Here is an 11,178-nt window from a genome sequence, read left to right as displayed (position 1 = left end):
CTGCACTCCTACTCTAGAGGCCACCACGCATCTAAAGTCCCACTCCCACGCATCTCCCACTCTCCTCCCTCATTACTACCATCTTGGCTGAAATCACCTTCCCAACCGGCCTGTCTCCTCCAGCCTTCCTCGTCCCACCATGCTGCTTTCTGAAGGGACTTTCAGAAGCATCCAAGGCTCCTTCCAGCCTTCAGAACAGGGCCAGCCTCCATCAAGTCTGCCTCAACTTGACCCTGTCACACATCAACCCCTACCACACACTTCAGCCAGGCCCAGCACACAGCGCCCCCTCATGCAGTGGCCATGTCACACCTCCATGCTGTGCTCACCACCTCCCTGGGCCAGAATGCCCTGTGCCGCACCAGTGGCCCAATCCAACAGGTTATCCAGGCCCTGGTCTTCCAACCTGGCCAGACAAGCCAGCCAGGCAAGTCTGCAGAATGCAGGCTGAAGCCAGCCTTTCCCAGGTCCTTGTCAAGGAGAAAGGGGGCTGTGATTCGGGGACAATATGATATGGAAACCTGGTAGGGTGTCCTTCATACCAGGCCTTCTACCTGACTAGACCCTGTTCCGACTCCTGGCTCCAATTCTCAATGGCAATGACCTGTTATGCATCTGTCCCCCACCCGAGACTGCCTTCTTGGTAGGAGAGAGAGCGTCACCTTCCTCTGAGTGTCCCTCTACCCAGCTGGGTCAAGCCTGGGATATGGGTTGTGGGGTGAAAACCTACGAGGTGCCTTCTTGAGTTCAGGCTGAGCTCCCTGTTGGCTAGGTCCATGTTGCTCCTGGGGTCTGTATCCCCAACAGAGGCCAGAACTGTCTCTGTGGTGTATGTGGGGGAGAGGCAGGGAAAGTGTCCACGCCCCTACACAATCTGATTTTTGACCCAATATCGGAAATACTGCCTTTACATATAGCTAAGTGTCTAGAGGCTTCCCTGATACGGAAGGGGAGAAAAGAAGGGGTGTTACTTGGTGAAGACTCGCAGGCCCACCCTCATGGGCTAAGGCCATCAAGGGGGACAAAACAGAGATCTGACAGATGGCCTGGACTCCCTCAACCGTGTGCAAGGGGTGTGGACAGGTCAAGCCTGCTTGCTGGGTCCACACCTTTCAGAATCACAAGCCCCACAGAACCATCAGGATGACCAAAGTCTGTGGGAGTCAGGCCCCATGCGCTACCCCTATGGCTACTACCGTAGAAAAGTGTGCACCCTTATCAGGAAGAGTCTTTGGCCCCTCATCCCCCAAATATGTAAGCTATTTGCAAAGCTTTACCATCAAATCGTACATTAAATATTAAGTGTTATGAAGTGTATGCCCACTTTGAAGTGCTAATTCTCAGTTCTTCAGAATGTGATTCTATTTGCAGGTAGGGTTTTTAAAGTGGTAATTAAGTTAAAATGAGTTCATTAGGGTGAGCCTTAATCCAATATGACTGATGTCCTTCTAAGAAGAGATTAGGACACAGAAGGAAGACGGTGTGAAGACAGTAGGAAGACAGCCAGCTGCAAGCCAGCAGAGGCCGCAGGAGAAACCAACCCTGCCAACACCTTGATCTTGGACTTCGGCTCTCTAGAAAGGAAAGGAAAAAAGTGTCTGCTGCTTAAGCCACGCAGCCTGTTGTACTCAGTTATGGCTGACTGATACAATAAGACTTCATTTCTCTTATAAGATAAACTAAATGGGCCTTATATTTTTTTCTCACACCCCACTTTAGAGACTACTGTCAGGAGGAACCTATGGCCCTGCTGGACTTTATAGGCCACAGGCTAGAGACAATGAGGGGTCTGGCGGCCTCCCCCGTGGGCCTGAGAGTAACTGGAAGAAATCTGAAAACGAAGAGCCCCAGCACCGGAGAGACAGTAAGGGTTTGCCGCAGACCAACCATTGGACGGAACACCCCTCTTGCCGGTGTTTCCCAAGCTCACCTAATCATAAGAATCAGCCAGGATACCTCTGTGCCACCCTGGGAGTTATGCAATGGGGCCCAGAACTTGGGTTTTGTTAGGTAAGCCAGGACCAGAAGCGTTTGAGGAATCGTAGTGCCGCCCATGCCACCCCAGGAGATGGGTTTGTCGGGGCAGTGTGCGTGTGCCGGCATCCCTATCCGGCGGAGGGAGGGAGGGAAGGAGGCCCGGGGCCCGGCGACGTCGGTCTCCCAGCCGTACCCGCCACTCCCACCTCCAGCCCCGCGGAGCCCTCCCCCTACCGCAGTCCAGGCCTCGGCCGAAAGCAACTGGGCCCGCCGTTTCTGTCACTGCGGTATTTGCCCATCTACGTTTTGCGTCCGGCGTTCTTTCTCTGAATCAACAGGCGGGTGGAAGAAATGCCTTCTGATTCCAACCCGAGTAAGTCTGCGAAGTCCCAGACGCCCTTGTTTTTCTCCTGGGTGTGGTCTGCCCGTGACTCTTCTCTCGAGCTCTGGGGCCTTAAATGAAACCCAAGTTCCCCGCTCCCACCGCAGTCGGACCAGAGGTGGACGTGAGGGTGCTGCGCGCCGCGGGAGGGGCGGTCACCGTCCCCAGGGTCTGCGCGCCGGGAGCGGTGGGGAACGGGGTGTGCAGGTCGCCGGGCTCCCGCCCTCCCTCGGGTTTGCGCGCACCAGCTCCCCGCTGACCGCAAGTTCCTCCGAACCTCGAAAGGCATCTCCCCACCTCCCACCCCCACCCGGCTTGGCTCACCCAGGCTGGCAGGTGCTGGCCCCGCAGCTCGCGGCTGATGAACTCGCGTTCATTGTCAAGGAATTCGAAGGCGGCGGCCAGGCGCCCAAGCTTCCCGCGGCGGTTCCTGCGCCACCACATCCACAGCAGGGCGCCGAGCAGCAACCAGGTTATGCTGAGCCCCAGGTAGCCAGCTAGGTAGACAGGCCCCAGGTAGAACAGCACGCGCACCACGAAGGTACAGAGCTCGGGCAGCAGCTGGCTGGACAGACGCAGCTCGGGGCCCGGCGCGCGCTGGGCTCCCAGGGCGCTGGGGGCCCCGGGGGCGCAGGGCTCCTCTGCTCGCATCTCGTCGCCGCAGTCTTGCCCTTCCCGAGAGCTTCACCAGAGCTTAGGTCCGCATGCCCCCACGCCCATGCGCATCTGTCTCCCAAGCTCGAGGACCAGGACGCCGCGCCCCCTTGCCCTGCTGGGACTCTCGGCGCGCCGAGCACAGGGTCCTCTGCGGCGGAGAGCGGCGCCTGGAAATGCACCGAGCCGCGCCGCGCCGCGCCGCGCCGCCCCAGTTCTCGGCTCCAGTTCTCGGCTCCAGTGAGTCCGCAGCTCCGGAAGTCTCCGCCCTAGCGGGGCGGGCCGCCCGCCTGGCTCCTGCCCGCTCTAAAGAGCAACCAGCCGGTGAGCTCGGCCTCTGACCCCAGCACGTGGCGCAGGCGTCAGCCGGAGGTGTGCACTCGCCAGTCCGGGTGGACCAAGTGCTGCCCTAGGTGGTTAATGACTCACCAACACCTGTGTACAACTGGCTTATCATGGATAAACATCACCTAAAACCTGTTTCCTACACGCGGTCTATAATACACAGTATAGTCTGGACTCAGCTGGCATTCGAGGCCCTCCCTGGACAGGCTCAGCCAGGCCTCCCCAGCCTCAGGTCCTGCGTCCCGGCCCTCCAACTGGCCCCTAGAGCCTGCAACGCTGCCAGCTCCTCTGGCATCTGTAAAGCTTGGACCTAGCCCCCAGCCTCATCAAGCCGAGCTCAGGGCCCCTCCTGCGCGCCACAAAACCCTCTGCCCCGCTCTCCCCATCCTCTCTTCTAGGTGTCTGTTTGGATCGTCATTCCCTGCATCATCAGACGGGGAACTTCCGGGCACCGGCCCGTCTTGGCCATCTGTGGGGCGCCCAACAAGGGCAAGCGACCGGCGAATAAAAGGAAAGATGAAGAGGAAGCCCCGAGGTGCCTGAGAGTCAATGGTGAAGCCCATGGTTTCTAACCCTTTAATGATCAGAGCAGGTGGAGCTCCGAATCTCTTAAGTTCGGATAGTAAATCGTCTTGCGGATAGCATATATTTCAGACGGCCACATGAAAGGGCTCACATCAATTACTGGAATGTGATTTTGGAGTTGACAAATGTACCAGAGTGATTTGGAATGACTCTACTGTTTCAACAGCTTTATCGAAAGGCTGGAGCCGATGGATAGCAATCAAAATATTCTCTTCTCTTTCCTTTTCTCTCCCTCCCTCTCCCCGCCCCCCCCCCCCCGCCCCTGTCTCCCGTTCTCGTTCTGACTCTTGCTCTGTCACTCTCTTTTTCTCTCTCTGGCTTTATCCTCTCTCTTGGATAAAATTACTTACTGCAATGAGTTTTTTCAACAATAGATGAGTTCCTGGTGGTCAGAATACCTGGACCCTTCTCTATTGTTCTTGGCTTTCCAGGACTCAGCCAAAACAGAGGCTTAAAGTCCCCCAACTTAACATTCTCCCAGTGTAGCCTGGGAAATCAACGGAAGAAATGCTGCTCGCTGGAGTTCCTTCTTGAGAGTTGCATGTACACAGTCCTAGTAAAGGCTCTGAGAAGTCCTTCAGACAAAAAGTTATTAAATTCTATTTAACCCAGTGTTTCCCAGATTATTTGACCACAGAATTCTTTCCTCAAAATATTTCTCTATTGGTTAACCCAAGTCTGCTGAAGCAAAAGAGAGTGTAGGATAGGGATACTGGGAATTCTCCTGGAAGCTGAGGCAGAATGTGTCTGGCTCTCAGGATGGACGGACCAGGAAGCTAACTGCCAGAACTGCGCTCCTCATCCTTGTGGCCCTCCCTGCTGACCTGCCTGTCTGGTTGAAGTGCAGAACACAGCACTTTCCCCCCAACATCCAGAGATGGAGGACATAGGTCTCACCAATCCAGAGAGACTGCCTTGACCCTTATCCTGTCCCAATTCCAAACCCCTTAGAGACAGGATCCAGCTGAATCTATCATCCCCTTCATCCTTCACACACAGCAAGTCCACACCTCAACCTGGGCTAGTTTGGGAGGGGGTGTGGAAGGTAGTGAGTTTGTGGGGGGATTACTAGAGAAAGGAAGGTTGTTGGTTTGTGAACTGGATGGACACCCACTGAGACAGATGCCCAGCCTGAGACGACCTGTGGGGCATTGCCATCCCCAGCTGCATCGCCTTTCTTTCCTTGAACACATCAAGTTCATTTATGCTGCAAGGCTTTTGTACTTGCTGTTCTCTCTACCTGGAATGTTCCTCTTCTAAAACTTCTCCAACGTACGTTAGGGTGATGGGATTATGATTTCACCCCCCTCCTTTTTAAATTTATTTTATTTTTTATTTTATTTTATTTATTTTTTGAGATGGAGTCTCGCTCTGTTGCCCCGTCTGGAGTGCAGTGAGGCAATCTCAGCTCACCGCAACCTCGGCCTCCCAGATTCAAGCGATTCTCCTGCCTTAGCCTCCTGAGTAGCTAGGATTATAGACACTTGCCACCATGCCCAGATACTTTTTGTATTTTTGGTAAAGATGGGGTTTTGCCATGTTGGCCAGGCTGGTCTCGAACCCCTGACCTCAATCCACCCACCTCAGCCGCCCAAAGTGCTGAGATTACAGGCGTGAGCCACTGTGCCTGCCCCCCCACTTTTAAAACCTTATTTATGTCATTAAATTACTCTCACAAATTAAATATATGAGAACATTGAGAATATGGCATTGAAAACTCTATACCCTACCTGGGATGGAATCTGTGCCTAGAACACTGGAGACTTTATTTCCCTTGACCTGGACATCTAGTTACTACTACCAGCAAAAAAATATTTTATAGATGGTTTGATCACAGCAAAACCTGGGGAGAATAATGCCTTCCACAGCCTTTGCCTGAACACATTTGAGAGTGTATCCTATTACATACCAACTATTGAAAGAACAGTAGCTCAAGTAAATATTCGTTGGTCACTAGTGTGGACTGAATTGTGTCTATGTTGAAGTCCTAACCCTTGGTACCTGTGAATGTAATCTTATTTCAAATAGAGTCTCTGCAGATGTAACCAAGTTAAGATGAGATCATACTCAATTAGGGTGGGCCCTAAGTCCAATGACTGGTGTCCTTATAAGAAAAGAGAGATTCAGAGATAGCGACACAGAGGAGACACAGGAAGGGAAGGCCATGTGAAAACACACGTAGAAACCAGAGTGGTACAGCTACAGGGAAGGAATGTCAAGGATTCCTGGCACCCACCAGGAGCTGGAAAGAAGCAAGGAAGGATTTTTCCCTAGCGCCTTGGGAGAGAGCTCAGCCCTGCTGGCCTCCAGAACTGTGGGAGAATACATTCCTGTTGTTTTAAGCCATCCAGTTTGCGGCACTTCGTGACTGCAGCCCTAGGAAATGAATACAGCCTTCTACTGAGTGCCAGGCACTGTTCCAGGCATAAGAGATTCAGGGTGAACAGAACCGACAGGCTCACTGCTCTCATGCAGCTGACATTCTAGTGCAGAAAGACACCAAAATTTAAACAAAGTACAAGAAAACAGCAGGTAAGGAAAAGTGCTCTGCAGATAGTGCAGTGAGTAGGCTGAGAGAGAGTGACTGGCATGGTGGGCAGGGCTGTTTTAGCCAGATTGATTTGGAAAGTTAGGTTGAGAGCTAAATTAAAAAGAAGACTGAAAATGTACATACAATTTTATTATTATTATTTGAGATGGAGTCTCACTCTGTCCCCCAGAGCTGGAGTGCAGTGGCGTGATCTCGGCTCACTGCAAGCTCCGCCTCCCGGGTTCACGGCATTCTCCTGCCTCAGCCTCCCAAGTAGCTGGGACTACAGGTGCCTGCCACCATGCCCGGCGCATTTTTTGCATTTTTATTGGAGACAGGGTTTCACTGTGTTAGCCAGGATGGTCTCGAGCTCCTGACCTTGTGATCCGCCTGCCTTGGCCTCCCAAAGTGCTGGGATTACAGGCGTGAGCCACCGCGCCCGGCCTTTTTTTTTTTTTTGAGATGGAGTTTCCCTCTTGTTGCCCAGGCTGGAGTGCAGTGGAACAATCTTGGCTCACTGCAACCTCTGCCTCCCGGGTTCAAGCAATTCTCCTCCCTCTGCCTCCCGAGTAGCTGGGATTACAGGTGTGTGCCACCAGCCCCGGTTAATTTTTTTTGTATTTTTAGTAGAGACGGGGTTTCACCATTTTGGCCGGGCGAGTCTCGAACTCCTGACCTCAGGTGATTCACCCTCCTCAGCCACCCAAAGTGCTGGGATTACAGGTGTGAGCCACAGCACCCAGCCTAATTTTATTATTTTTAAAAACTTAGTATCTCACAAAATCATCTCTCCTTTGGAACAGAAAGATAAATGTCCTCTGCTATGTAGGTATCATTAGTTTTTTGCTTTTGTTTTTGTTTTTGGATGGGGTCTTATTCTGTCACCCAGGCTGGAGTTCAGTGGCGCTATCTTGGCTCACTGCAACCTCCACCTCCCAGGTTCAAGCGATTCTCCTGCCTCAGCCTCCCAAGGAGCAGGGACTACAGGCATGCACCACCACGCCCAGCTAATCTTTTTGTATTTTTAGTAGAATGGGGCTTCACCATGTTGGCCAGGCTGGTCTCGAATTCCTGACCTCAAATGATCCGCCTACCTCGGCCCCCCAAAGTGCTGGGATTTTAGGCGTGAGCCTCCATGCCTGGTGGTGTCATTAGTTTTACTTTTGTATTTCCATACAGAGCTAGAGTAATTTTCTGTGTTTGTTCCCTCTGTCTGACTGGGGATTCTTTGGGGGCAGCAGCTGTATCTGATACATCTTTCTGCCTCAGTGCCTGGGTTCGAGCCTGACCTACAGGAGGAGGCTAGGGAGCACAGGGTAAAATCAGAATCTCTAGCATTTGTTTGGGTTTAAATCGAGACTCAAGCACTTACTGACTCTGGAACTAGAGAATCTGCAGTTCTGTTTCCTTATCTGTAAAATGCAGATCATAATATTTATATCACAGAGTGGTCATGAGGACTGGGTCAGACATGATGTGTGTAAGGCTGTATATCCAGATGGGGAAGTTGTCAAGGAAGAACTAGGGTTTTGTTTGTATTGTTTGACTCTTTGTTTTTGTTTTTGTTTTTGTTTTGAGACAGAGTCTTGCTCTGTTGCCAGGTTGAAGGACAGTGGCACGATCTTGGCTTACTGCAACCTTCGATTCCCTGGTTCAAGCGGTTCTCCTGCCTCAGCCTCCCGAGTAGCTGGGATTACAGGCATGCACCACCACGCCCGGCTAATTTTTGTATTTTTAGTAGAGATAAAGTTTCACCATGCTGGCCAGGATGGTCTTGATCTCCTGACCTGGTGATCCGCCCACCTCAGCCTCCCAAAGTGCTGGGATTACAGGTGTGAGTCACCATGCCCAGCCTTGTTTGACTTTTTACAACAAGAATGTGTTTGTGTTTTATCTCTATAATTTTAAAAGCTTTTTATTGTTGCAAAATACATATAATATTTACTATTCTAACCATTCTTAAGGGTACAGCTCAGTGGTATTAAGTACACTCGTATTGCTGTGTAAACATCATCACCATCTCCAGAACTCTTCTTGCAAAACCAAAACTTTATACCCATTAAACAATAACTCCCCATTCCCCTCCACACCCTCCAACTACCCGCAACCACCATTCTATTTTCTGTCACTATGATTTTGACTTAATTGATATTTGAAGGACTCTGTACAACAAAATGGCCAACCACCTTCTTTTCAAGGGTATATGATACACCTTATAATAGTCCAGATAATTAAAGGGTCTGAAACTATGGAGAGTATATTCTCTGATCACAGTGGAATTACATTAGAGCTTAAGAAAAATCAGATAATTAGAAAAACCCAAGATATCTGAAAATTAAACAACACATTCTATATAATCCATAGGTCAAAAAAGAAATCACAAAGGAAATTGGAAAATATTTTAATCTAATGATAACAACATATTAAATTTTATCAGATGCAGCTAAAGCAGTGCTAAGAAAAAAATTTATAGCTTTAAATGTTTGTTTATATTAGAATGAAGAAAAGTCTAAAACCAGTGATCTGCATTCCTACCTCAATAAATTGGAAAAAGAAATGTAAATTAAACCTAAAGTAGAGGAAAGAAAATCATAAAGACAAGTACAGTAATTAATTAAATAAAACATAGATCAACAATAGAGAAAATCAATGAAATAAAAAACTGGGTCTTTGAAAATATCAACAAAATTGATAAGCTTTTAGCTAAACTAAGCAAGGAAAAAAGAGAAAAGACAAAGTATTAATATCAGGAATGAAAGACAGGACATAACTATGGCCTCCACAGATATTAAAAGGATGATAAGGGAATAGAATATTATTAATAACTTCATGCAAAATAATTAAACTACCTAGATGAAACAGAAAAATTTCTTCAGGGACACAAACTACCAAAGAAGAAACAGAAAATTTGAATATCCTTATATTAATTCCAAATATTGAACTTGTAATTTAAAATGTCCCACAGAAGAAACTCCAGGCCCAGAAGCCTTTACTCATGAATTTGATGAAACACTTTTTTTTAACAATAGCAATACTATACAAACTTTTTTAAAATATGGAAATATAGAACACTTCCCAAATTCATTTTATGAGGCCAGTATTACCTTAATATGAAAACCAGATGAAGACACTACAGGAAGAGAGAACTATAGACCAGTATTCTTCACAAACACAGATGCAAATTTAAGTAAAATTAAATGTATGTATCCATGTATCTCTGTCCATCTGTAAATATGTATGGAAAGATACCTGAAATGATGTTTACCTGATATTAATGATGACTGTTCCTTTCTTTTTTTATGAGATGGAGTCTGGCTCTGTACCCAGGCTGGAGTGCAGTGGCGTGATCTCGGCTCACTGCAACCTCAGCCTCCCAGCTTCAAGTAATCCTCCCACCTCAGCCTCCCGAGCAGCTGGGACCACAGACCTGCACCACCATGACAGGCTATTTTTTTTTTTTTTTTTGAGACACAGTCTTGCCCTGTTACCCAGGCTGGAGTGCAGCGGTGCCATCTCTGCTCACTGCAACCTCCACCTCCCTGGTTCAAGCAATTCTCCTGCCTCAGCCTCCTGAGTAGCTGGGATTACAGGTGCCTACCACAATGCCCAGCTAGTTTTTATAATTTTAGTAGAAGACTGGGTTTCACCATGTTGGCCAGGCTGGTCTCGAACTCCTGACCTCAAGTGATCTGCCCGCCTCGGCCTCCCAAATTGCTGGGATTACAAATGTGAGCCACGGTGCCTGGCCAATTATGACTGTTTCTGGTTGGTGATTTTTTTTTTAACTTTATTGTACTTTTTTATAGTTTAATTATTTTTCATAAACGTGTATTATGCAGTATAATAATTTTTATTTAAAAAGCCATAAGCAAATAGCCAAATTATTAGTTCTAGGTGATGAAAATATGAGTGATTTTTGTTTTTCTTTGTACTTTTCTGCATTAAAAAAAATAGGCATGGCCAGACGCCATGGCTCACACCTGTAATCCCAGCATTTTGGGAGGCTGAGGTGGGCGGATCATGAGGTCAAGAGATCAAGACCATCCTGGCCAATATGGTGAAACCTCGTCTCTACTGAAAAGACAAAAAATTAGCTGGGCGTGGTGGTGCATGCCTGTGGTCCCAGCTACTCGGGAGGCTGAGGCAGGAGAATCTCTTGAAACCAGAAGGCAGAGGTTGCAGTGAGCCTAGATCGTGCCACTGCACTCCAGCCTGGGCAACAAGAGCAAAACTCTGTCTCAAAAATAAATAAATAAATAAAATAAAAATAAATAAGAATTAAAAATTTTAAAAAAAGACATGAGTTACTGGTTTTAGGTACACAGTCTTTAAAATGTTAGGTTGTTTCTTTTTATTTTACTTTATTTTATTTTATTTTATTTTATTTTATTTTAGAGATAGGGTCTCACTCTGACCCCAGGCTTGAGTGCAGTGGCGCGATCTCTCACCACAGCCTCGACCTCCCAGGCTCAAGCAATCCTTGCACCTCAGCCTCCTGAGTAGCTGGGACTACAGGTGTGCCCCACCACACCTGGCTAATTTTTGTATTTTTTTGCAGAGACAGGGTTTTGCCACATTGCCCAGGCTGGTCTCGAACTCCTGAGCTCCAGCACTCCACCTGCCTTGGCCTGCCAAAGTGCTAGGATTACAGGCATCAGCCATTCTGCCCGGCCTGATTCCTATTTTATACAGTGTTTTCTATTAG

General features: G+C 48.5%; 1 protein-coding gene across 6 annotated transcripts in view; it reads right to left on the bottom strand.

Moving 5' to 3' along the window:
* ESYT3 (extended synaptotagmin 3) overlaps positions 1-3,363 on the bottom strand; it is a 43,850-nt gene extending 40,487 nt beyond the window's left edge. For 3 of the 6 annotated variants that reach the window (XR_004670743.3, XR_003027607.4, XM_055110534.2), the window contains exon 1: positions 2,684-3,363. Coding sequence is in view for 4 of the 6 variants with exons in the window: in XM_055110534.2 (XP_054966509.1) it covers positions 2,684-3,010 (327 nt within the window). In the remaining 2 variants the exon portion in view is untranslated. The remainder of the gene's footprint in view (positions 1-2,683) is intronic. The other 3 variants (XM_024928414.4, XM_008976054.5, XM_008976055.6) reach the window with 1 other exon arrangement.
* Positions 3,364-11,178: the final 7,815 nt, after the last annotated feature.

Source organism: Pan paniscus, chromosome 2, assembly GCF_029289425.2.
Source record: "Pan paniscus chromosome 2, NHGRI_mPanPan1-v2.0_pri, whole genome shotgun sequence".
NCBI lineage: Eukaryota > Metazoa > Chordata > Mammalia > Primates > Hominidae > Pan > Pan paniscus.
The sequence above is the reverse complement of the archived record's forward strand: the minus strand, read 5'-3'. Positions and strand labels throughout refer to the sequence as shown.